General features: G+C 37.4%; 3 protein-coding genes across 6 annotated transcripts in view; 1 reads left to right on the top strand and 2 right to left on the bottom strand.

Annotated features, from left to right (window-relative positions):
* Gaba-b-r2 (gamma-aminobutyric acid type B receptor subunit 2) overlaps positions 1–5,745 on the bottom strand; it is a 260,998-nt gene extending 255,253 nt beyond the window's left edge. The window contains exon 1 of the mRNA XM_076393726.1: positions 5,264–5,745. The gene's annotated coding sequence lies outside the window, so the exon portion shown is untranslated. The remainder of the gene's footprint in view (positions 1–5,263) is intronic.
* A 3,826-nt stretch (positions 5,746–9,571) lies between these two features.
* On the top strand, positions 9,572–14,167 carry LOC143177105 (glucose dehydrogenase [FAD, quinone]). Its single transcript, XM_076374891.1, has 5 exons — positions 9,572–10,149; positions 11,141–11,496; positions 12,239–12,604; positions 12,678–13,051; positions 13,787–14,167. The coding sequence occupies exons 1-5, from the start codon at positions 9,572–9,574 to the stop codon at positions 14,165–14,167; spliced, it is 2,055 nt and encodes a 684-aa protein (XP_076231006.1).
* On the bottom strand, positions 13,333–25,074 carry LOC143177106 (uncharacterized). Of its 4 annotated transcripts, none has more exons than XM_076374893.1 (9): positions 24,223–24,824; positions 20,205–20,729; positions 19,647–19,775; positions 16,581–16,721; positions 16,241–16,369; positions 15,859–16,119; positions 15,485–15,580; positions 14,961–15,032; positions 13,333–14,886 (listed from the first exon to the last, which is right to left on the bottom strand). In XM_076374893.1, exons 2-9 carry the CDS (start codon positions 20,329–20,331, stop codon positions 14,798–14,800), a joined length of 1,044 nt encoding a protein of 347 aa, XP_076231008.1. In that variant the 5' UTR covers positions 20,332–20,729; positions 24,223–24,824; the 3' UTR covers positions 13,333–14,797. The 4 variants fall into 4 exon arrangements, with proteins under 4 accessions (XP_076231008.1, XP_076231009.1, XP_076231010.1 ...); XM_076374894.1 differs by having other exon boundaries at positions 24,590–24,824; XM_076374895.1 differs by lacking the exons at positions 20,205–20,729; positions 24,223–24,824 and adding an exon at positions 24,850–25,074.
* Positions 25,075–26,585: the final 1,511 nt, after the last annotated feature.

The following is a 26,585-nucleotide window of genomic DNA, read 5'->3' as shown; positions in this document are numbered from 1 at the left end:
AACTACGTTTTATCCAATAATGTAATTTGCCGTTTAAATAATCATTTTCCGATAATTGTATTCAAATTACGTCCAGGTTCGTTTATCACGTGCCATTTAACTTTAAAGAATATCGTATATATTTTGAATCGATACCCAACAAATACCCATTAGAAAAACGATTCGATAGCCTTTAATCGCATGAATTACCCATTTTTCAAAAACCCCTCTCTGTTATTCATTGCAAATTGCGGGTTCCACTATTAACATCGCCATCATCTACTCTAAACTCCAAATAATCGTCGGACAAAGGAAAACCCTTTTCCACTTACAAGTTTCCCGAAACGCATAAATGCTCAAATACTCTTCCGAAAGGAGAAGCAATAACGAAAAACATATTTGGCAAGGGCAATTTCTATTCGAGGATTACTCAACGCGTAGAGGAACTTCTACCGTTAAAATGCGAATCGAGGGGAGGCTAAAACAGTCTGGCTCAAAATTTTCCTTGTACGTTTGAATTTCCCGAGCCACGAGGCATCCGGTATTAATTCTTCCACATAGGGTATCTTACATGCGCTGTGAGGAATTCAGGAGATACCAGGATCCCGTATTCCACGTATCTGCGCACACCGTACCTCTAGTCTGCAAGCTGTGCTTTGTAATTTCATCCTTCCGCTGTCTTTCATGCCTCGCTTGCGCACGCTTACAACTTTGTAGACGAGGTGTTCAGTTTGCGGAGCACATGCCTTTGATTGATTCACCATTACATACCCTTTGATGGTCGTTCGCGGGTTGAGTTGAAAGAAAATTTGTAATGCGCAAGCATTTTATCTTATAATCAGAGACAGAAGAAAAGAAGGGAATATTAAAGGCAGACCTTGCATAGTTCCATTTTCACTAAGGGGGTATCCACATTTGGAGTAGACAAAAAATTCATTTTTATTTAGTGTATTTTCTTAGAAGAAGAAATACTAGAAGGACTGGGTGGGTGAAAATGATCCATTAGCAACTCTTCAAAGATACATTTTCTATACTGATAAGTTTATCGTGTATCATCTTTCGGTTGCTTATTTTTCTGCATTTATGTGCGTACACATTCTCTGTATGTATTAATGTGAGGCAAATGTTCTATATACACACGTACCTAGGACTACTTCGGTTATTTTGAACATGATATTGTGTTTCTCTATTTTTTGAGTAAAATAACTATGAACATTATATGTTGTATGTACATTATAATGATATCAATGAGGTTTGTATTTTTTCAAATCTAGTATAGAAATGCAATTGGAAGTTTCAAAAAACAAGAATAAAAATATTCAAATAGAAGTGATACAAGTAGATATGTATAGTAAGCTTTTATTTTTTGTACATGATATTTTAGATATAGTGATGGTAATTCAATTTCATAGAGACAATGTATCAGAATAAAAGTAAATCGAACAAGATTCCTGCAAAATTTTATACAGAGAATTTTGAATATTAATCGTCAGATCAATGCCTACTGAATATTCTCTTTGACCAACTGTAGCCAATATTCAAACGAAATGGAAAAGATCCGACAATGAGATTAACGACAAAAGAATATATCAATATTTCATTCAAAAGCATTCCTCCTATAGTATTGCAAGCTTTCATTTCCGTAAAAATGTATATATTCTTGTATTACGTAGTCACTATTATGTTCATTTCTGAATTCTCAAACGTTAGAAAACTATACAGATGAAGAAACTATAGTAATAGACATAACAATTGCCATAAATTTTTAAGAAGTAGTAATTAACAAAATTATTTGACTAATTGTAAGTTAAAACAATTCAGGCAAGCCTTGTAAAATCAATAGTCAAAAACTTCTATCTTTTTACTATTAAAATATAAAACTTTAAAAATACGTGTCTAAGATTCTACATCTGAATATGACGAAATGTAACAGAAGTTACAACAATTTCAAGCACGTGACGCATCGCTGGGAACGGCAAGCATAGAACACGATTACGTTCCCTAATAATTTAACTATGCACCAAAATTTTGAAATTAAATTCAAATTTTACACACGAATTTTTGTGGAAAAATGGTGCCCCCTTTGTTCTTCAAAAATGACAGATCGAAGCTAAGTGTCATATGAGGTGCTCAAAATAGGACGAAAATCGAGAATGTTGAAATTGTGTTTGGGACGTGTCAGAGTTATTAATTGGTGTAGAAACGTGTCTGCATGGAATGTGTCTGACTTGGGACTTATTCTACTGCTGGAATGCATTAGTCAGGTCAGACACAGGGAAGTCAGTAGAATGAGTCCCGAGTCAGACACATTCCACCACGTATCTTGGGCGTTTTCTCAGCAAGTAATAACTTGGAAACGCAGCCTGAAATGTAATTCCGCCTATCTTCATTTTCCTCTTATTTTAGCATGTAGAATTAAAGAGAATATCTAACGAAAATATCTAAAGAGAATATCTCAGAATATCTAACATTTGAAACTGTATATAAAATATTAAATAGGTTTTGTCAAAACCATATTTTATAAACAGTAATTTCTTTTATCATCTAAGAAAATTGAAACTTTTATGATAAAATCGATATTGTTCTTTAGGCTACTTTCTGGTTAACATTTAATTAAAGTACATTCTTCAACTATACTCATGAAAGGACAATAAATACAATCATGAATTACGAAGAAACATGAATCGCGAGAACCATTAAAAGTGATATGCTGCAAGCAACGTGTAAGAACGTAGTCAATAATTGCACGAAACATTTAATCTCCATTGTTGAACCCTAAACAAGCACATACAAAAAGTCTCAAGAATCCTAAACCCATTAACTTTTAATCTAAAAACTGTTTAGAAGTGGGTCTTGCAAATAGAAATCCACTTTTAATTTGTCTAGGGACGGGTCCGGTGCAAAAGGACAACCCACAGAAACTGCTCGACAAAGGAACGTCCACGAAATGGCTCAAAAGAGAAAAGGTTCGCTAATGAGGACGCGTGACCGAGAAAGGATCCCACGCGTCGTTGTGCGAAAACGTGGTAATAGTAATTAATTATTGGACCCGTTGTGTCGTGTTACGATCTCAGAATATATACATATGTATCCGCGACCATACACATACCGCCCTATTGTAGGCTCTCCAGCGAAACCCTAGCACGATGTAAAGGCGCACTTAACAGCCATACCCTCGTTCCGCGTTGTGAATAATACAATCTGTGCTTTAAAATGTGATACAACAGCGCAACGCTACATACATTCGTTCACGAGCAGGGGAAATAAAACCTTGAATCGAGGTTACAGTCGAGGTCGAGATCGGTCGATTGATGATACACCCTTGCAACGGCGTTCCTACACCTTTGTACCCAGGTAATGCTCCAAAAGCAGCGTCGTTACTACCACTGTTCCCATATTTTTGTACTCGGGAATGTTCCTCGCCATTGAGTGTATCGCGTCAATGGTCATTTAGGAAAGGAGCGTTGCCCTGGAAATCACGCTCGAATGTGCGCGGAGACCAAAGGTGACCTCCAAGGACGAGAACTACATCTGAACGCTGACCCTGCAGCTATTCGTGCCTGAGCCTCTCTTACGATACGATTCTTGAGAGAGGGCGAGGGGTAAAGGGCGGGCTGCGTGCGAAGAGAAGGTAAACAAAACGATCCCGTTGAAACTGTAAAATTCGAAAGCACGCGAGGCTGCGTTTCAATTCAAATTCAAGCTTGCGCGTGAAAACAACGCGGTACCTTCTCGATCCCCTAGCGTGTTGCTAGTTGTCGCAATATATAAAATAAAGATCTCACGTACACACGTGCACCGAGCGAAATACAATCGTTCGCTCCGTGCGCGTTCATTTATTCATCGATGCACGTGGAGACTAAATAAACGCTGCACGCGTCCTGTCGCGTGTGCACGCACGAAATACGCGGGGAAAAATCGGGCAAATGCTCTTTGTTCTGTTTCCACTGTACGAAATATTACGAGCCATTGTAATCCGACCGTTGATGACAATGTGGGTGGTCCAAATGTCTCATACGATATTCCCTTAGTTACCTGAGTTCTGTATTTTGCCTCGGTTAAGTCCCCAGCTCGAATATGCCTCAGTGACTACTATCTGATACTGCGATGGGACCCGAAAGACATGACGTAAACCTGGGCTTGTAAGACAAAACAATATAAATCATATGCTTTTGTTTTCAAGATATTGGCGTTTCAAATTTTCAACTTCGATAGTGTCTTATGGACTTGTGACTTTTTGAATCCTTATTTTTAAGTGAAAAAACTCTTTCAATGCCCTTTCTACTGTTTGGCAAATATGAAGTAAGTGTCCTAATACTTGGACACTTAAAATATGTCTTGGTAAATGGACAACCTTTTCAGGTGTTTTTATACACGTATATTTTATTTTTTATTAGGTATATCAGAATTCAGAGCTAAAATCTAATAAAGTTAGAGTTAATATTCAGGCACCAGGACATGGTCAGCTACTGAGACATTTACTTTAAATTCTATATTCTGTATCTCAATTAACGCCTTAACTGGACTTTGTGACATAGGTCGTTTTGCCTTACAGCCACAGAAGTTTCTTCGTCCGACGTCAGTTCAATTAGCTTCTATCCTCTATGAACTTAACCAGTACTACTCGTACTTACTCGGTATAATTACACTTCAGTCGCGGGGGAAGGTCAACGGTCCATCATTTTTTAATCATCTTTGTCACCTGTGATAACGCGCTCGAAAATTCAAATCGTTTTAGAGAACCACGCGCTCGTTTGATGATTAGACTAATGGCATTTAAAAGCATTTTTAACGCGTGCAGGATGTCACGGAAATTTTGGAGTAAATTGTCTCTATGTAGTACCAATAAGAGGAAAAAGAGTCAGCTTAAATGAATCTAGAGTTATAAGTCAATTATTGAAAACCAGATACACAAAAAGGCAAAAAGAGTTTGACTACCTTTTCCTTCTCTGTTCCTACAATTTGCATAAAGTATTTCTAATATGATTATTAATGTTAATTAAAATATGTAATTTTTCTGGTGCTCTCATTTAAAATAAACAACCTTGCTAATACGGAGCACTATAACTGAGTAATCAAACATATGTTACAGAATTCCAAATGACCCCATTTCATCTGAGATTTCTTTTCTACACTTCTATACGTTCGTTTACAGAACACATCAACAAAGTTTACCGATATCTCAGCTCAGGTACATCCTGTACCTCTAACACGCATCAATCTATTAACTCGTAGACCACCCACCCCAGAGACAAAAGAGAAATCAAAGAAACAACACACTCACCAAACAGCATGTAATCCTCTGTTGCTGCTCCCTCTTTCCCCCGGAGACGTTTATCTGCATTATCTTCCCGGCGGACTTCTCGCGGTGAGAACGTCTGATAAACTGGTTGCCACCCCCATCCCGAACCAGGTACCGATCTCTTCACGGTAGCATCCACACAGAATACACTTACACACTTCCTCGAGCAACAACTCCCTTCTTTTTATTCCCTCTTTCCTCTCCCGCTTCTTAATTTACCATTGAGTCCTCTCGGAGCAGCCACTTATGTACCTTTGCCCCCTTCCCTCTGCCTCTATCTCCTCCGCTTCCAACAAGTTCGCAAATGGAAACTGCGCGTGGCGGCGTAGCAGCAGCGGGGGAGGGATCCAGATGCACGAAGAGGACGGGGCGGAAGAAGGCGTGCGGTAGACGAAAGCTGCAGAGAAAGAGCAAAAGACGGACCGGTCAGTGACGGCGGTCGATAGATGGTGACTTTCCGCGTCGTCTGTTGCGGCACGTCCGCGTAGCCACGGACGAGTCGGTGGACGTGGCCAAGCAGAGGGAAGCGGCCGAAGAAAAACAAAGGGCACACGCGGCGGAGGGTTGGAGCGATCGGCCAGGCGAGGAACCGAACGATCCGCGGCGGTGGAGGATCGAAAGCGAGCGACCAGTCACGTTCGCCGGATGCAGCGCGAATGGAGGGTTGGTGGTGCGCGGCAGCGCGCTCACGCGGTCATCCGGTAAACTGACAGCCCACCCCAGGAACACCTCCAAACTGACGACCTCCCCACCCCTCTGACGCCCGCGACCTTTCGCGGCTGCGCACACGACCCCGTACTCGCTCTCTTGCCCCGATACCGACGATGCGATGTGCTCTACTTCTCCCACTCGACTGGCGATGCCCATTCGATATTCTCTCTGTCGCAACTTCCGAGCAACTTGCCTGTGCGAGTGCTCCCGCGATCCTACGAAATGTCACTCGAATTTAGCCCCCTTCGACACGGTACAACGCCGCCTAAAACTGCGCTCGTTGCATTAATCTGCGATAGGCGATCCTCGGTCCAGCGGGCGTAATTGAATCTGTTTATGCGAGTTGCTCGAGTTACCTGGGACCTATTCTATTTTATCAATCGCGTTTTCTGGGGTACCTGAATCTTGATCTTTTCAGGGTTTGTATACACTACTATGCATAAGTGTTAGGATATTTTCATATTCTTGGGCGTACATGAAATACACTTTTTTACTTGTACTGATTGGTAGCAAATGTTATTCTCTTCAGTATTTGTAAATCTTATACAATAGTCGCCTGAGTTAAGGTCTGTAGACAAATTTATATTGGAAAATTCTGCTTGAAGTGTATTTTGTGCAAGTCCAATATTGTGAATGTCTAAATACTTGTGTAGAGTAGTGGACATCGCTTATTTACTGTAATAATCCTCAAGGAAATAATTAGACAAGGTGGCTATAATTGCTGATTTATTGAAAATTATTTGTATCTAAAACGGAAATACGCAAAGAAAAAAAAATGTAAAAAAAAGAAGGATATAGTATTCTCATGAACTCGAAGTTTCACGCTGTGTCCTCTATGTTTTATTTTCATGTATAGTTTAAGTTACGCATATGTATAGGTATAGGAGTAATTTCCCTGCTTGTCTAATTACTTCCTTGAGGATCACAAATTTACTGTAGTAATGGAATAATTCAACCAATAACTTTTTTGAAAATTTACGATTTTTTAGTTATGTCATTGTTGCAGGAAATGAGCGATGTGTATTTCGCGGGGGTACATTTCCTTAACTGTAAAATAGCTAGAAACAATTTTTTATTCTAATTCCAAATGGGTAGTGAGCAATTAGAAAACTTGTTTTCATTTTTCTTATTTGCCTATAAGGTTAATCGCGAAAGAAAGAAACTTTTATCGATTTCATCGATTGTCTGTGTGAAAATATTACAAAATGAAGCTCAGAATGTAATTTTGTAATAATTTAAAATATGTGACTACGCTAAAGTAATTGTAATACTTACAATTCAAAAATTGTATGGACATTCTGAATTCGTTGTCACGTCACACCATTAAAACCCGCGTAGAAATAATTTCACTCAAGCTCGCAGAGCGGCGCCACTGAAGATTCTACTTTCCTTTGAAAAGTATGATTTTTATTTAGTTCATAACTCTGCACTTTATACAAGATTATCAAGTTTCAAATTAAACATATATCTTTAGCAACAAAGAATATACGCTAAAGCAACCTAATAGCAATAATAAGTTTAAAACGTATATAAAACCATGCAGAATTTTGAATTATGGTTTTCCCTCCGAGCGGCAAATAATTCAAATTTAAATTTTTCGACGAAACTATATTGAAAATTCATATTTTACCATTTATATGGAATTCACTATTTTGAAGACTGCAAATATATCAACGGTCGTTAACTTGATTTCCTGCGAAAAATATTTGAAGTAAAAAAATAATACATTTTGTTAAGTAGTTTTTCTATGTATTACTAGCTAAACATTCTTTTCACTCAAAGTTATCGCTGTGAATTTTAATACAAAAATTTCTACACCCAATTAAATTTTGACGCTGTAAACACGTCGTGTAAAAGGATTTCTATGTTACCACCTGAAAATAAAGAAAACATTTTCAAATGTCCATTGTTTCTTTGATACTTACAAACCATTATTAAAATCATAAATGGTTACAACAAATGTAACAAAAAGTATCAAAAGAAGTAAGAAAATAAGAATAATTTAGCTGAAGAATACGTTTCGTTAAAAGTGTAAAGAGTACTCCGTGTTGCATTCGTAAATCAAATACAGAGGATACAACGTGAATTGTGCAATCACAAAAGTCATTAAAGAATGCACATTGCGCGACAGCATCATGAAACTTCAACTTTCGACATGTCCTTCTAACGACCTTGTTGATTTAAATCGTAAACATTGTAAGGGCCATTTCTTTTGAAGAGAAAGATGTCTTCTTATATGAAATAATTTCTTATTTGGAAAAAATCATATTCTAATAAAATATTAAACTTTTATTTTTGGTTGCATCAGCAGAAGTATCACTTTTACTTAAGAGGAGTGCGTCGGTGACATCATACTTGGAGACGACGCCCTACTTTTGCACCAGATGCTTAATATCACGTTCTTCGGAGTTGCATGACCTGCTTGACCACACGATCTGCAAGTTCTTCAGTTTTTACTAATGCTGAGTACGAAATCGAGTTCGTTCATTATACTGTGGAGGACATACCAAATGATTTTTCTCACGTGATTCTCTCCTCCGTCAGAATTTTGCAATCTTTACAACTATGTGTTAAGCGAAGAGCTAATAACTATGTATCATCCCCAGCTCATTTTTCTAGTACTTTGAAGATCTATTTAGTTGCAAAGAGTTCTTAAAAGCTATAACATGTGTCTACTCAGTGTCCTTTCTGAAATTTTAAATATAAAAAGTAAACAGGGATTTAAAGTATAAAAAAAAAAATAATGATACAATATTTATTTTCTGACAATTATAGACGAAGAAATGACTTGCATTGAAATTCATATAGAAGTTTGACTTTTAATCAATGAATTTTATCCATATTCCGTGAAAGTGTTTATTGGTATACGCATCTATTTACTGACTTGAAGGTCGTGAACAAAATAGACGACGTATTTCTTCATAATGTCAAGAAGATAACTAGTTATTAAACATCGCATGCTACATGCAGCTATATAAAGATAGGAAGTCATCTACTCACTGACAATGTACAGTATTAACAGTTCGCCAAACGGACCCACTAAAACTGAACTCGTCATTGACATTGATACATGGTTTTGGACTACTCCGAGTGACAATTTATTGACCATTTAGCATGCAATATCATTCATCGATGTACACTGTCACTGACCAATTCTTTTACGAAGCAGTCGCCGAACGTGATTAAAATTCTCTCGGTTTCCCTTTTTCATTCGGCTTGCGTCACAAAGCCCTGACCATATGAACGCGATCACGAATTCCAGGTGCTCCTCACACCAGACGCCAATCGCATCCAGCGATTTCAATACTTCGAGACCAGCCAGACAGTAATGATGAGAGTGCACGATTTCAGCGAGACTCGCACCAAACTCGAACCGAAACCGCGCGATCAACTCAACAAGTGGAAGATAGTTCGACCGTCAAAACTTCTGGCTATATAATATAAAAGTGACATCGTGATCAGTGTATTTAAGTTATACAATGTAATAAGAGACAAAACTTTTAAAGTTCTACTATACCTCTTAAAGTTCAAGCACACTATCAGTGCAAACTCAAAGTGAAAAACGTTGAAAACACCAAGATGTTGAAATTTGTGATAATAATCTTACTCCTATCCCACGTGCAATCTATTCTCCCGCCAGCAATTTTGGACATGATATATCACTTCTTCTCCGGATTTCCAGTAACATCAGACGATTTAGTACCGGATGAGACGTACATGTCCAAAGAATACGACTTCATCGTGGTCGGGGCTGGCTCTGCTGGATCCGTTTTGACGAATCGCCTTACTGAAAATTCGAACTGGGACGTTTTATTATTAGAAGAAGGCAAAGATGAGATTTTTCTCACGGATATACCACTGATAGCCCCTGTTCTGCATATTACTGACTACGTTCGGCTCCATAAAAGTGAGCCGAGACCTCGGAACGCAGATGGGACCGGTGGTTACTGTTTATCGATGAATGATGGCCGTTGTAACATGGCAGGGGGTAAAGCGGTTGGAGGCACCTCGGTGGTGAATTTCATGATATATTCTAGGGGATCGCCGGCTGATTACGATAATTGGGCCGCGCAGGGGAACCCTGGCTGGAGCTATCAGGACGTCTTGCCATATTTTATGAAGTCGGAGAACTCTAAGCTGCTGGATGAAGATGTTAGGTACTGGTTCAAGTTAGACTTGAAAAATCAGTATGATGTCGATGGCTAAGAGTGAAGGAGTGAGTAAATAGAAGGATCGAGAGTGCAGATGCTGCTAGTCTGTTAAATGGGTCATTGCTTCAGTGAGAATAAGTTTCGTTTATAATTTAGGAGATAATGAATTTAAATTTATTCTTAGTTTAGCACTTCTGTGTTTTAATAGTACAAGGCTTTTGTGCGATACAGAATTATATTGTTTAGTTGCTACATTATGGTACTAAATAATGCATCAGCCTATAAATCATGAATAAAATAGGGATATTAGCAAAGTAAATAATTTAGAATACAAAGAGAACAAATTTCTTGTTTTAACAAAGTTTCTTTATACAAAATATATTCAACTAATATTCTAAACAATAAAACGAAATCGTAACTTAATGGTTACCATTTGTACCTATGTTCAAAAATAATGAAGAATTAATTAATTTATGGTATGTAGTAAATATTGCGCTATAATTGAGAGCTCATAACAAAAGCAGCGCTTGTCAAATTTTATAATTTTTTTTTAATAAGTACAAATGCTAATAGTTCAAAATGAAGTTCTTAATATTATGATACCTATCTTATCAAAAACGCAATATGTGTAATATAATGAATATCTTGTTTAATAAAAAAAGTACTAATCAATTAAACAAGAATTAAAGAAACTATAGCATATTTTTGCTCTATCGAAAAAAGACAAGAAATGACAAATGTCGTTTTTGTTATGACCCCTTCAATTTCTCATTCGTGAGAAAGAGAAATTTATTTCTTACAACTCGAAAGAATTATTACGTGAAGTTGACTCTTCCAGCCTGTTTAACAGACTAAACTTAAAGGTAATAATAGAGGCACATTATCGTTTCACAGTTTTCGTAATAACTATTTGTATGCGAATAACACTGACCTAAACACGAATTAGTCTCAATTTAGACGTTCTCTTATTGCATACTGATCCGAAGTTTCTGATTAGATTTCATGGTCACGGAGGATACCTCGATGTCACGACTCCTCCGTACGTCTCCCCTCTGAAAGAACGTTTTCTCCAAGCTGGCCGAGAACTAGGCTATGATGCAATCGATTATAACAGCAACAGACATATCGGCTTTTCGACGGTGCAAGTGAATCTGAGGAATGGTCATAGGGTCAGTGCCAATAAAGCCTTTCTTAGGCCTATTCGGGCTAGAGAGAACTTTCATCTGTCGAAATTCTCTAAGGTAACAAAGATCGTCATTGACCCAGTAACGAGAGACGCCGTAGGGGTCGAATTCTTGAAAAACGGCAGGAAATTGTTTGCTTCCGCCAGAAAAGAAGTGATACTTTCAGCAGGTGATTCTGAAGATTTAGCTATCTTAAGCCTCAGAAATTATTTACGTACAAATGAATTTTTCCTAATTCTACTATACAAAAATGATAAAAAATTTATTCGTATAAATTGTCTATATGCAGGTACATCAATGGGTGAGTTGAAAAACAGTCCAAAGTCCAGAAACCAGATTTTTAGATATTTGATTCCAGCGTGTAGGTCTGTGCACTGTACATGTCTAAGTCCCAGAGTTAAAGTGTATTAAATCCATTTGTTTTCTGTATACCTTAATTCACTGTAGCTCTGGAATCCAAAAATAAATTTGAGATTATTTGAAAATGACTACTTTGGACTTGTACTATTTTTCAACTCTTTGACTCACATAAATTTCTCTTTATTAACATAAGAGGTACTACGTTGCAAACTCTAAGTTGTAGAACGTTAGATTGAACAATTTCATTGATATGTTTTACACGTACATTGATGTTTTGCATCTACATACTGTGCAGACCTCAAGAATTGTCACTGAGCAGGAATGCGTGTCTGATTGGTTGTAGCTTGTAGTGTAATAAGTCAATTTTCTCAAACACATTTACTAATCAATGCTTATAGGCACCATGTGATAAATGTAAAGTCAGAACGAAATGCATGATGTACTCCTCTCGTACCTGTATTCCCTTGGACGCCAGCTCTTGAGTTTTGCAGAGTAAATATTGTAGATAAAATTAATATTAAAATCTGTGTAATGAGTATATATTTATTTAGGTACCTTACATTCACCACAATTGTTAATGCTATCTGGAGTAGGTCCTAAAGACCATCTGAACTCCTTGTATATTGATGTTATCGAGGATCTACCTGTCGGATACAATCTTCAAGATCATGTCAGCATGTCAACGTTAACTTTTCTCGTAAACGAGAGCGTCACCATAGTCGAACCTCGCCTAGTCTCCAATTTAGTAAACACTTTGAACTATTTTGTCGAAGGAACAGGCCCCCTAACTGTACCTGGTGGTGCTGAATGTCTAGCTTTCATCAATACCAAAGAAGAAAATTCAAAGAAAAATTCGCCTATTGCTAAACGCCGTTTCTACGAGGATAAGAGTTCAAGAGGGTATACTTATAATCAAGGTAATGCAATCTTCTTCGAAATAATATAAATTATGGCGAATTTTAATAGATTAAATATATCTTCATTTTTCAGTTTCTTCATCTCCAAACGTGTCTTCCATCTACATAAACCCTAATAATTTAAAATCCTTTTTGAACATAGTTTCAAATGAAGGAAGAGAAACTGAGACTCCTGACATTGAATTAGTGTTAGGAATTAGTGCACTGACTGGAGATATATCGGGTAGCTACAGGGGACTACTGGGACTCACGGACGAATTTTATAGAGAAGTTTACGCTGGTTATGAAGGTTTCGATGCCTTCACCATCGTCCCAATACTTTTACATCCAAAAAGTAGGGGACGAATTACCTTGAGAAGCTCTGATCCATTTCACGACCCGATTTACGACATCAATTACTATGATCACGAGGACGACTTGAGAACTATGGTTCGAGGCATTAAAAAGGTAACTATCTTTTATATTATTTATTATATCTTCCTCAGTAAAATATTTTCCTACGCTCCAATTTTTAAATACAGGGCAATATAGTAAATGTAAGACATTTCTACGAAATCCACTGACTTGCATCTTTGGTCAGTATTTTGGTGGACTATCAAATTACTTTTAACTAAAAACGTAAGCATTGTCCTATGTATAAATATATGTATATACATTTCTTCGTCTTTTTTTAGCGAGTTATAAAAACATGTCAGATTCATACCATACAGGATATTCAACAACAGGTGTCAACAATTTAAAAAATTTATTCTATCTGCTAAAATAAAATTGAGGTTCCATTTCTAAGTTATTAGCTGTTAAGAAAACGCCTAAAGTACATCTAAGATGTGTCTGACTCGTAAACCCATTCTACTAATATCGCTGCGTCTGACCTATCGGCAGTAGAATAAATCCTATAGCAAACACAGTTTTTCGCGCATTTTAGGTGTATATTCTCTACAATTAGTAACTCACAAACGAAGCCTTAATCACAATTTCGTTATACCTAATTTCCATCTTATTTTAACATGTATGTATGTAAAATCAATTCTCAAAATTTCTGACACCTGCTATGGCGTATACTCAGCATACGCGCTAATTCATTGAAACTATATTCTTGGTTAATATCGTTCTGTTGTTATTTTTGTTTTTAGCCATATTATTTAACATGTTCTTTAATAAATGCTGTTATTGTTCCTGCAGGCCATAGAGGTCGCATCTACCAAAGCCTTCAAGCGTTATAACGCAACATTGCTGCCAGTGGCGTATCCAGGATGCAAGCATGTCCCGTTCCAAAGCGACCCGTACTGGGCCTGCGTTGTTCGGCACGTGAGCACGACCCTGGGTCATTTTGCAGGCACGTGCAAGATGGCTTCGAGGAAGAACTCGGGTGTGGTGGACCACAGGTTACGGGTGCATGGGATCAATGGTCTGAGAGTCGTGGATACCAGTATAATCCCGACGCTAATGGCTGGCCATACAAATGCGCCTGCTTATATGATCGCGGAGAAAGCCGCGGATATGATCAAAGAAGACTGGAAACTGTTTGCTTATCAACGTGGAAAATTATTTAGCAAGCAATGAAAAATAAGCAAAGTATGCTTTTGTTTGTGGACTACTGTCTTTTGAAACGGTATTCTTTTCCATCGAGAATATATGTGCATTTGCAAACATATGAAATATCTAAAAAATGATAAGCTGAAAGTTTTTACGCAGTAACACTTTGACTAGTTTGTTGTCAATTAAATAATTTTTATGTATCTTTCCATGTGGTATACTGTTACTTGTATCTTCTTTAAATACTCCTTCTCTTTGCCATGCTTTAAAACAATAATAAGAGATAGTCAAAGCTACCTGCAATTTGCAATAGCATTCTCGTAGGCGTATTTATTTTTGTACAAATTGTATTAAAATTTTTAAAATAACGTTACAATCAAAATGATTGCAGGAACATTCGTGATCAATTAGTGACGGTATTGTTAGTCTATGTTTAAACATACAGAGTATCTTGGCAACACTAGTTGTCAACTTGAAACTATATTGTAAAGTACGATTGTAAGTCATAAATAAATATAGATCAAATCATCGTTAATCTGTCTTTGGTAGCGATACACTTCTGCCTATGCTGATGCAACGTATTTACAATAAGTTGAAACTAATTTCATTAAATACAACCACAGTGATGTCATAGATGAATGAAATTTCAAATGCAATTTAGTGGATTCGAAGCATCTGCAAACTTGCTATAAGGAAAAATGAAAGGAGTTGAGAAGTCTGCCTCCAGGCTGTGACGCTCGCGGCACCTGAAAATAAATTAGAGTTGTTTTCATAGTTTGAAGATTTATATTAAAAGAAAAAGGAAATGTAAAAGGATTACCGTTATCGCTGTATCGAATGCATTCTTGCAATTCTTCTGTCTCTGTATAACCGGAAGCACAGTCGCATTTTCCTGCATGAAATGGATTATATCAAATAACACATTTTTTTAGTGCAAACTATTATTAATTTTGCTTGTCTAAATTAAATAATAGCGATTATTAAACTCTTATACCAAGATATAGTCTCTTGGAATTTAAATACACATTTTCAGGAATTAGAATTCAGAAAATTGAAGAAATTTCTACATAGAAAGACTTTCAAAATTTGTAAATTAAATATTTGAATATTTGAAAGGTTTAAAGTTATAAAAATTCTTAAAGGAAGGCAAAATTAAAAAATTGAAAGTAAACAGAATGGTATGCCAAGGATTAACAGATTTTCTCATACAGAGTAGTTATGCTTCATAACTTGAAAACATTGACTTTTAAATACTTTTTATCGACATTTTACCATCTTCCTGCTTATAATAGTTTATCTCGAATTTGAGAATCAAGAACTAATGCAATACAAAGGCAGACATACCATTTATGCAATCAACGTTCATAACTTCGGTCGAATTTGAATCCCTATAGGTTTCAGTGACACATTCCTTATGAGTTTGACACCAGTTGTGCAGTTCTGAAAAAAATAATACATCGTCAATGGTATCTTGCTATGCTACGTAGCAGTTCTATTGACAGCAGTCATGCTCAACCATCGCCGCCAATTGACAGTCACCGACCAGGTTTCAAACACACGAATAACAGGGTCAATATAATAATTAGATATTTTTAGATATAATTACTCTATTGAATCTGTCATTTTTATGTTCGAAATTTGATCGATGACTGTCAATTGGTGGTGATAGTTGAACATAATCGCACCCTTAGTAATTTAATACCTATTAATATACTCACTGATATTCTGGAAACACACGGCACCGCGCTGATGGAAATTCTCAATGCAACTACACCTGCCATTCAATCCACACTTGGTGTTCCTCAGGAATAGCTGGCACTGAGAGTCTTCTTGACATGGTTCACCCACGGAATTGGCAGCCTTCAAACACTTCTTGCCATCAGTGGACCGTACATGATCCACTTTGCACAAGCAGACGTCGATGCACCTTGAGTTTTCCACGACGCACTCGTAATCGTTCGAGCACTTCTCGTCCAACTCTGCCGAGGCATGCAAAGTCATTTAGATTCTACTCTCGACACTTGGGCAAATATTTCAATTCTGGATAAATAGGGCAGACAGACAGTTACATAAAGATACATAAAAGACGGAAATGCCTACCAACGCTTGGTATACAGCCATCGTTGTGAGGATTTGGGTGGTACTTCAGTGTGCAAGTGCAAAATCCTGTCACGCAATAACTGTTTTTGATGTAACAGTTGTGGTGCGTCTGGCACATCTGTCTCAGACCTGAAACAGGAGACAGTCACTCTACCTAAACGTACGTCGCGAATTTTAATTTAAACTAGTTTGCCTGGTCATCGTCAAAGAAGCTGCCCTCCGCAAGAGAAATTCTAAACAAGAGTACTAGTGTGTCTTGATTGCTTCACTTAGGCTGTTTGAATAGAATAATTGCAGTCCCAAGAAACATGAGTAGTCTGAAGAAACAAAGTACACTCACCGACAGACTCGTAACACCTTCCCTCGACATAGTGAGAGCCGTCGGAACACTGACAGGTATTGTGTCGACACTCCGAGTAGGTAGCGAAGGTTACGCGACATTGAACATCCGTCTCGCAGTGGTCTCCGATGGCATTTGCCACTGTAAACAGATTTTTTCCTGTTACCATTACCAATAATAACAATGTAATAAAATGGCGACTTTTTAACTCTTAACTGGTTTAGTGAGTAATAAGGTAAAAGATCCAATTACTACCACTTGCTGAATCTTACGCAAAAAGAATAGTATACAACTAAAACTGTAACTTGTCTGAAAGAAAAAATACCAATTACAGTTTTTATTTATTTTTCAGAGATATTTTCTTAATAACGAAGGGGAAAGTAAGACATGAAAGAAAGACATGAAAGAAAGACCTATAATTGCAATGTTTGAGTAACTGATATAATGAAATATAATTTTTTAAATAGCTGAAACATCATGAAAGATATTAACTATTATAATTCAGGAATTAATTGAGTTTTCTTATTTAATATTGAGGGATAATGATTGAGTGACAGTAATAGCTCCTGAGATACTGTTTCAAATCAAGAAATTTTTAGATAAAAGTAGAGGTTTTGAGAGTCACCGAATTTTACGTGTAATGTTAGAGTCAATCCTTGAAATGATAGTAATTAGGTTTTTTATTCTACAACATTTATATTATCTCAAATGTCCGTATTTCGTATGAAAAGTATCCATAGATAACTTTCAGAGATTGATGAACTGAAAATCGGAAAATTTTCTCTATACCTGCTACTATTAATCATTTTTTATAGCGGAAACTCTACGATTTTATTACATTGTGTCATGGTAATAACATTATATCAACTGTGGGTTAAATTGTTTTCTTTGGAATTGCTAAAGTCATACTAAAGTGTTAATGGAGCAAAGATCTAATTTCATTAAAGGGTCGTACCCAAATTGGTTTTATCACTAAAACGCGAGAAAGAGAATAAGTGGCATAGAATGAAGCAGTCATTTTTATAATACCTTTATAATTTTCACTAAATTAGTAAGATTGAGACAACAATAAATATAAGTGCAACTTTAATCAAATTATTTTTAGTTAATCCAGTCAGGTAAGTATACTCCAAATAAGTTAATTTAAATGAGAGATTTGAGGTTTTCACAACACAAGCTTACACCATTGTTACTCTTTAAGGTTTCCCACGCATAAGTCGAGTCCATTAAGAATTATCTTCAAGCACTTCATAACCACTGTAGCTAATTTCATCAAAAGGTTAGATAACATCTCAATGAAGTTAAAGACAATGTTATAGAACCATTAAGATAAAATTCTGAATTAATGAGATAACTAACTTATAAATATACGAAATCTAAGTTTAATTAATAAATATCTAGCCAAGTCTACGAAAACCTTCTCCTTAACGCTACATAAATATTACAAAAATCCTACTTTTTCATATTGTAATTAATTCCTTAGCTCATTTCAGCGATCCCATCGAGCTAATCTCCAGAAATGGCAAGAATAATCCCCAGCAACTTAACGAGACATTTCAGCAGTGTTCTAACAAAACATGGCTGTTAACACAAAATCTCTGCAATTTTCGTGTCCGTTTGGGAGGGAACGTTGCGTGAGAGTTTCCAAGGAATATGTTTAATTCTCGTTGGATCCTCGAGCACGATGAACGACACGCTCCAGGAGACGGGAGGCCGTGAGAAAGGGACGGCTAGGAATACAGACGAAGGAAGATCTCGGCGGAATCACGTTTCCGAGGTCGGCGACACCGATTCTAAGTCACCGTGTACGATGATTAATCGGCAGAACTTTTCTGGAGCACGTTCGGGCTCCATTTGTTCAGCAAAACAACGAAATGCACGGAGCGAATTATTAAGTCATCGTCTCGCTTCTGTGAGGCGTCGCCGTAAAATTGATTTGGTTAAACTGATGGACGGGCCAAAATTAAATGACCGGAAAGGATTCAATGAGGAAATTACTAGCAAGAGTTTCTGATAAACAGGCGTGACATCATCGAGGGACAAGGTTGGATTGAATATGAATATACAGGGTGCCTCGCATAACGAGATTAACCGAAGTTCTGATCTTAATGGTATAAAGAAATAATAGAAAAATTGTATTGTTTGAGAGAAACCTACTTTACAGCTTCAAGGATGAATGTTTTAAGGCTGGGAAAACTGATTTAATCTTCTTTTGTAATTATACGTATTCCGTGTGTGTAATAGGCTTTCCTGTCTTGCTGATAAAAAGTATCGATGAAAAAGTTGTATCACTGTAATTTTTACTACATCCTTACGATAATATTTAAATTGATATGGAAATAAATATTCAAATTAAGATATTATATTATCTCGTTAAATGTATACTTAATATTTGAATTGATTATTTAATATTTAAATATAAAAATAAGTTAAGTACAAAAATTAAAATATACAGTGAAGATTCTTCATACGTAGAACTTCGCAAATTTTGATTTTATAATATAGTTAATTACGTATATTCGGCAAATTTTTTTTAATAACTTATTTCTGCGATTCGCCACTACTGCAACTAATTTAGATCATTTAGTGAATGTGATGTATGCTAGTATGACGTGTGAGAAGGTATCACTCTTGGACAATCCTTAAAAATTCAGGAAAACAAACAGAAGCTTGGACATAAGGAATTAAAACTAAGGTTGCTGTAACCTACTAAATTTATCTTAATACCTCGAATATTAACTCTGTGGTTGCACAGGGAAAACGACCTATGTCACATTTTCAAAAAATTCGAGTTAAAACCTTAATTGACATCTAAAATAAAGAATTTATATTTTCAGAAACAGAAAAGGCGAAAAAGAATTTCTTTCGCCTAAAAATAAGGATTCAAGAAGACACAAGGCCATAAGGCAGTACTGAAGTTCAAAACTTTAAACGCCAATATCTCAAAAACTGAAACATACGACTTAGGTGATTTGGCCTTACAATCACAGAACTAAGTTATTCCATTTATTACTACTTAATTGACTGTCGAAATTCTATGAACTTATTCCAAAAAAAGAAGGCTACCTTTCAGACACTCCACGTGCGTGCTATTCTTATAAACGATGTAATCTTCTTTGCACAAACAGGCTTCCTGGTTCCAACAATAAGCGTTCTTCATACAATCATCGTCGTAGCGACACTTCGCCAAGGTCTCTGAAAAAGTCACGTTCACAGTCACATTAAAGCATTAAATATTTGAATACAACTCACTGCCTCTTCCTGGGAACCGACAAACCCCTAACAAAAAAAAAAAAAACCCAGAAAAATCAAGCGTGATCCTCGTTGTCGCGTCACAAACACTTCGCTCTGTACACTTTGCTCAACGCCGATAAAAGATAAACGGCTCGGTGCAGTGGGAAAATCGATCGTGGCAACGGTTCCCCAATTGTGAGCGCATTTTTCCCTACTCGCTATCAGACTCGACTTCATCCCTCTCGCCACCCCTCCCTCGGTTCAAGAGCGGTGAAGCCATCGTTCTTTGAAAATATTTGCGCAACCGATCAATAGGTGGCCAGGGGAGGAGGCAATTTCGATCGTAGCGCGAAACGAGGGGAAACGGGCCACAGAGTGTCGCATACGTACGAGGGGGTGGCGTTCGATCGCTGCATCGTGGCGGTTCCTGGTTGACGTAGGAAATTGTCGCGCAGACGGTGACAGGCACGAGGACGAGGAGCCTCGAGAACCCAGCCACCGTCCTGGTCGGCGTCATCCTCGCGCCGCCGCTGCAACGTTTTCTTGACGTTCCATCAGCCTGGATCGAGTCGGCGTCATTCCCGAGGACGATCGTTCGCCCGATGCTCGCTGCTCGCACGGCCAGCCCGAAACGCGCGACTCCACGTTCCCTCACGGTCTTCAGTGTCCCCGAGCCGCGTTACGCAACGCAATTGCGTGCACACAATCGCGGGGAAGCCCTGCTCTATTGTCGCGCATCACGTCAGATTCGACGGCATTGTTCGCGTCACACTCGATGCCGCCTCGCGATTATCACGAACACTGAATCGACGAATCTTAAGTCCCTAGTCCCTTCCAATGTTCCCCTCTTCGGTCGACAGTATCCATACAACGAAAGTCTTTCAGCGGGGTCACCGGTGAACTCAATTATGCTACCTGGGGGCGAGAGTCGACGTTAGGTTCAAGGATTAGAGTGCTGCATCGCGTTGATTTGGAAAAACGATTCGTTGCCATTGTTACAGCAGAGCCCAGGTGTTACGGTTTTATCGATTGTTGGACGAATTGGGTTAAACACAGCTGGGGTAATGCCTGGAAAGTTTACTTCTCAATTAACTAGTATTAGCGCTACGGTTGGTCCTTCTTTAGTCAATAGTACCGTTATAGAGTTGTAGAATTAGGTGCTTAGGTAGGATTTATTCAGGTTACCCGCGAATAGAGTCAGATTTAAATTGGTTTCGACTAGTGTCCTATTGCGGTAATGTAACAGGTTGTACTGTGCTGTTGGTGGTAGGTAAGCGTTAGAGCTGACGGCGGCACCTTAGCTGCGTTTAGCTTTAATTAGAGGGGCGTGTTTTCGTATTGGAATTAATTGAAGACGAAAGGAAAAGATTGGGGACGCGTGACGATAGTGTCTTTGCAAACTTTGTCTTTGCAAACTTTGCCTTTGCAAACTTTGCCTTTGCACGAGACAGAGAGTAGTCAGGGAGACTGTTTGAATGATGTTCCCTTCTGCTATTTACGAGGGATTTATGGCAAGAGTTACGTTCCTGTCGTTAATTCATTAATAGCCTTCAGAAAAGTCCTGTGATCCGTAAACTTATTTAGCCGAGATTTAAATGTGAAAACTGGAAAGAAGGAATATGGAAGATAAAAATTTCACTGTTCAATATTATCCAACTTTTATCGCTCGAGTGGAGTCCAATGACCTTTTACTCCACTTTTGTGATATAAATCTCAGATTAGTACAGTGAAGCTTTTTGTAATCTCATGAGCCTGTTCGAATATTACTGGATATCATTCAAATATTTTTTAAACAAGACTACCATAGTGAAAACTACATAAACATATTTAAATTTAAATTTAAATTTGTGAGTTGTAATAACTAGTCTAAATAATCTCAAAATATGATTTCTATAAATTATTCTCTAAACAATTTTAAAATACGATATTACATATGAGAGTGCGCTATAGATCCTCAAAATATTGGCACGTGCTTCAATAAACATTTCTGAATCAGCATAGATAACGATAACAATTTTCCCTAAAATCGCCTTTACGTGATTTCAGTATTCTGAGACAAGAGATGATACATCAAATCTCGCGTGCTTCCCAGTAATCGGTAGTATTAACACCGTTGCGGACTCGAAGGTTACCAATCGATGAGCAAGTTTAGCGTGCTCCGCTTCCATAGTTTCGGTCTGTTACGCAACAAACCTGGTACGTACGAGAACAGAAGCTATTGTTACGTATTGCATCGAACCCGTTTCCATTGTCACGAACCACCGTTGCTAAATTGTAACATAGCATTAACCTCTGCGATAACAAGATGCGATCCTGAGAGATTTCAACGCGCGCAGATCATCGGATGCGAATTATTGAACAATGGTGGATACCATTTTTTGGATGGTAACATTTACATCGAATAAGTTATCTTTTAAAGTGTTGACAATATCTGCACAATTTTGCAACGTTCTTCGAGTTCCTTTTATATGTACAAGTACTTATACGTTAAATAAAAAATGAATATTTCTTAAAAATTCAGTAATATATCTATTATTTTATATTATTCTTAATGACATTCTGATTCACTATCACTATCTATCTTAGTCACTGTCTGGTGATCTATGCAAATATTAAGCGTTGAACACACTTTCTCCAAAAAATATTTCAGATGCACTAGAAAGTTGAATTTTAATGCGCATAGGGTGGAGGAAATATTGCAAGTTAAAAGTGTAGATCAGTGTGATGACTGGTGACGTAGATGACTGTCACAGCAGTAAACCCGTCAATTTGAATTTTTTGTTCCCCTGCTGTTGACACGATAGAACGACAGGCACCGATGAAACACGTCGACAGGGGATGCAATTCCTAACAGCGATCAGATTCGGTGTCAGTTAACATAAAACGTAAACTGTTATTGACAAGTGTTAAATCAATCTCCCAGGGGAGCCAGTTTCGACCGCGTACCATTTGAATTATTCATCGCTGATTCTGTTTACGTATATCACTCGCAACTATTTGCGCATGATTGCCTGTAATTTACACCCGCCGATTCCGATCGTTCATGGGAATAAATTGAAGACCTGGGTGCCTGAAGCATTACGTAATTTGTGTTACCACATTTTTGTTTGAAGTTTGATTAAGATAGCTATGTTTGCTCCAACGAAAGACTTCGAGTTTAAAAGAACGAAGTATGACTCGGTACATACAGGCTCTTAAATGATCAGGAGCTTTTGGAGGCAGTGCAATGTAAACGAGCGAGAAATTACAGCACATCTGAAATTTTGTATTTTATTTTGGATTTTTATATAAATTCATATTTTCATGAACAGGACTGAAGAAATGGAACTTAAATACAGATGTTGTCCACCTTCAAAGAATAATATTAAGTATTATAACGTGTACTTTAGATATTTTGTATATTTTCGTAAATTATATTTATTCTGTACTATTTTGCAAATTTAAATTTCTAATAAATGTATAAACATCCACAATGTATTTATAACACAAATACTGTTCATTGTATCGATTTGAATGTTTCCATTTCTATTATAGTGAATATTATACTAAATTATAAAACATCTTTTAAACAAATATAGACATAAAATAACTTTTGAGATATAAACTACTACAAGTTTTTAATAACTTCAACTAGAGTGCTATAACTGTATAATTTAAAATTAAATGAAATATGAATGTTTCTATCATTGGGAAGAAAATAAGTGAGAAAATTCCACAACTTACGAATTACCAAATTTTGAAAAAGATTTCCTCGTACAAGCTTTTATCGTCAATATTTTCAAAAATAAATTCATGTATAGGTATCCAATATTCTGCAATTCAAGCTATAAGAAGACATTTACCTTATATGTAAAACGAAAACACTAAAATGATTAATTTGTGATTAAAAAGTTATGTCTACCAGCTCTCAAAATATAATTCATTAACTAAGTTTTCTAGAGGCACTACTCCATAACTCTAAACTATGACATTGCTCCATAATTCAAAATTATAAGACATTACCCCATATCTCCAAACTATAAGACATTACTCCATAACACCAAACTATAAAAGGAACTATATTTCCTCTTCCAAAAAAAAGAATCAAATCATTTAAGGTTTAACACATCGTCTCTTCAAGATGAAACGTTTATTAATTAATTTATCGCTAATCTACGTGGAGAGATTACTAAATGATGTCGTGGCGACAGATTTTGTCGCCCGTTTCAGAGGGTGCTTAAGGTACCATCGGTATTGTTTCCCCATCGCGTGTGACTTCATAATAGGCTTCACGCAATGGCAAGCTTTGTTCAAGGTGTACGTCGCAGTCCCTGGCTCGCGAACAGAGCGCTAGACCGAAATATCAGACGCTAGGAGGGAACGATCTCCCTTGTTCTTTAATTATGTGCGGTTCCAGACCGACATTCACCTAACTGTGAGAACCAGCAGCGTAGATCCGGCCTCCCCGCGTTTCCCCACGAAACTGAAGAAAGGATCACTCGGTCATGAAGGGACGAATCTGCTCGAGGCTTTCCCTTTGTTAAATTCATTCGGTCCGAGATCTTATCGAAGGAAACGCGACTGGACTGCTTAATACCTAATTTTCCTTTCCAGCTTGCCTCGAGAGAGGTTAATTAGCCACGATTGTCGCCTGTTTCATCGAGGTCATTAACTCCAGTTCCGTTCCTGTTTATTCGGCCTTTAGCGGCTCTTTAAGCTAAGCAATTAATTTGAAAACGTGGAAGCAAAAAATCTTGCGGTAGTCTTTTTTACAGATCCTTCAGGTACGAGCTTACCAAACACCTTAGATCAAATTTTTCTAAATTCAAACACCTCTGGGGACCTTAACGTCCGTCACAGCCGAGCTCTAAGGTGACCGCGCGCTGTTTTGGATTTCTTTGGGTAACAGTATTTCGATCGAACGTGTCGCGCGATTCATTTTCAGGTAATTTTCCTCACTCGATACCCCGGAGAAACTTGAAACGAAACGATGTTATGTGACCGTGGTAACCGAGGAACGACACGGGAACGAGCAAAATCGGGGCTTCACACTCACGTCTACGGAGCAGATGCTCGTGCTGTCCGTGCGCGGCGACGACTGCACTCCGCACCACGAGCCAGAGGCCGATCGACAGCGCAAGACCTCCCATCGGGAGACGATCCACCAAGCCAGCCATCTCCGCCGTTCACCACGAGTTCGCTTCTTTTTCGCGCGTTCCTCTTCTTCGTCTTACGACCTCGCGACCACGAAATTCACTAGAACACGAGCTCTTCAGATCCGTTCTTCCGGCCCTGTGTGACAGGTTTCCACGATTTACTGAACAGCTTTATCTAATCGGAGCCCGATGATAAGTCCGTCGTGAGCACACGGGACGAGGCATTTATATTGTCTTAGCCACTCGATCGTTGTGTGGCGAAGATGTGTCACCAGAATTATTAGGCGTATGATTAATCCGACGAGTAATGTATCTGCGGCTGGAAGGCAAAACGACCTGTCAGATTTACAAGAAATTCGGATCGAGGAGTTAGAATATGGAGTCTGTGTTCGCAGAAAGAAGAAAGGGTTTTGGACGAATGGTTTCATCTGAAAATAGGGGTTGAAGCAGGTACAGGTTCCTAAGACGACATTGAAGTTGAAAATTTTAAAGGACTAAAACATGTGACTTCAGTCGTTTTGTGTTACAACCATAGATAACTGTGGCTGGAAGGCAAAATGTGTCAGATTTTCAAAAAATTCGAATTAAGGCTTTAATTGATATCTAGAATATAGAATTTATATTTTTCGAAAAAAGAAAGAGCATTAAAAGAATTTTTTGTGTTAAAAATAAAGTAAACGTTCTAATATAATTCAAATGTCCCAGTAAGTGAACAATCTGAGACTGCATGTCCCGATACTTAAGTTATGGGGTCCCAGTAACTGAATATACTATTTTATGAAACTAATTTTTATTTTTAATTAGATATGTACTGAATACTTTAGAATTTAAGCTTCAAATTGAATAAAAATAACGTTAGTGTTCAAGTAGCGGGATATAGTATTCTACAGATTGACGCGAATTTGTCGCAGCGACAGTGAATTAGCGGCGAATAAAGAAAACAGGCATACAAATTAATTGGCGCGAAGAGGATATCACGAAAAACTCGCTGTCGCTGCTACAAATTCGCGTCAATCTGTAGAAACCTAAAATAAATGCCAGTATTTCAAAAGTAACGTCACTTAGGTCATTTTGCCTTCGATGACAGATTTCATGGAGAGTTTTGAAGTCGAATATTATTCGATTTTGTTAAATATTTCTTTCGGGCAATTATTAGATACTCGTTTTGCTGTTTCAACAAGCTTCCGTTTAATTGAATAGTTTGTTTGGATAATTATTCCAAAATTAATGAAATAACAATATGATACTAGTATTCTTTTTCGGTTAGGTACTATTTCGAAAATCTTCATAAGATTCAGATAGCGAGGGAGACCAACAGGTGTATTCACGATTACGTTAGGTGTAAAAAAGTATACTGTGAATCAGACATTCTTGAAGATATCTGATGCTACAAGGCAAACTGATGTCAGTCCCTTTTTCAAATAATTTGAGTTTAGGTCTTGGCTAAAATCAATTAGATAGCAGAGTAGAAAGCAGAGTAAATTGAGAAAAAAAGAAACTTTTTTTAACAAAATGAAAATACAGTAATAAAAAGTTAAAATTTGAAACTTTGAATATCAGTATCTCGAAAATATATATATGTGACTCATAAGGTTTTTTACTGAATAATTATAAATACATTCAAATTTCTTAATTT

The sequence above is a fragment of the Calliopsis andreniformis genome, chromosome 3 (genome assembly GCF_051401765.1).
Source record: "Calliopsis andreniformis isolate RMS-2024a chromosome 3, iyCalAndr_principal, whole genome shotgun sequence".
NCBI classification, from domain to species: Eukaryota; Metazoa; Arthropoda; class Insecta; order Hymenoptera; family Andrenidae; genus Calliopsis; species Calliopsis andreniformis.
The sequence above is the reverse complement of the archived record's forward strand: the minus strand, read 5'-3'. Positions and strand labels throughout refer to the sequence as shown.

Excerpts from the sequence above, each read along its gene's own strand:
- LOC143177105 (XM_076374891.1), top strand. The coding sequence starts at position 9,572 with ATGTTGAAATTTGTGATAATAATCTTACTCCTATCCCACGTGCAATCT. Across the intron at positions 11,497-12,238 it reads AGAAGTGATACTTTCAGCAG|GTACCTTACATTCACCACAA; the intron begins GTGATTCTGAAG and ends ATATTTATTTAG. Across the intron at positions 12,605-12,677 it reads AGGGTATACTTATAATCAAG|TTTCTTCATCTCCAAACGTG; the intron begins GTAATGCAATCT and ends TTCATTTTTCAG.
- LOC143177106 (XM_076374893.1), bottom strand. The coding sequence starts at position 20,331 with ATGACGCCGACCAGGACGGTGGCTGGGTTCTCGAGGCTCCTCGTCCTC. Across the intron at positions 16,370-16,580 it reads AAGGTGTTACGAGTCTGTCG|GTCTGAGACAGATGTGCCAG; the intron begins GTGAGTGTACTT and ends CTCCTGTTTCAG. Across the intron at positions 14,887-14,960 it reads CATTCGATACAGCGATAACG|GTGCCGCGAGCGTCACAGCC; the intron begins GTAATCCTTTTA and ends ATTTATTTTCAG.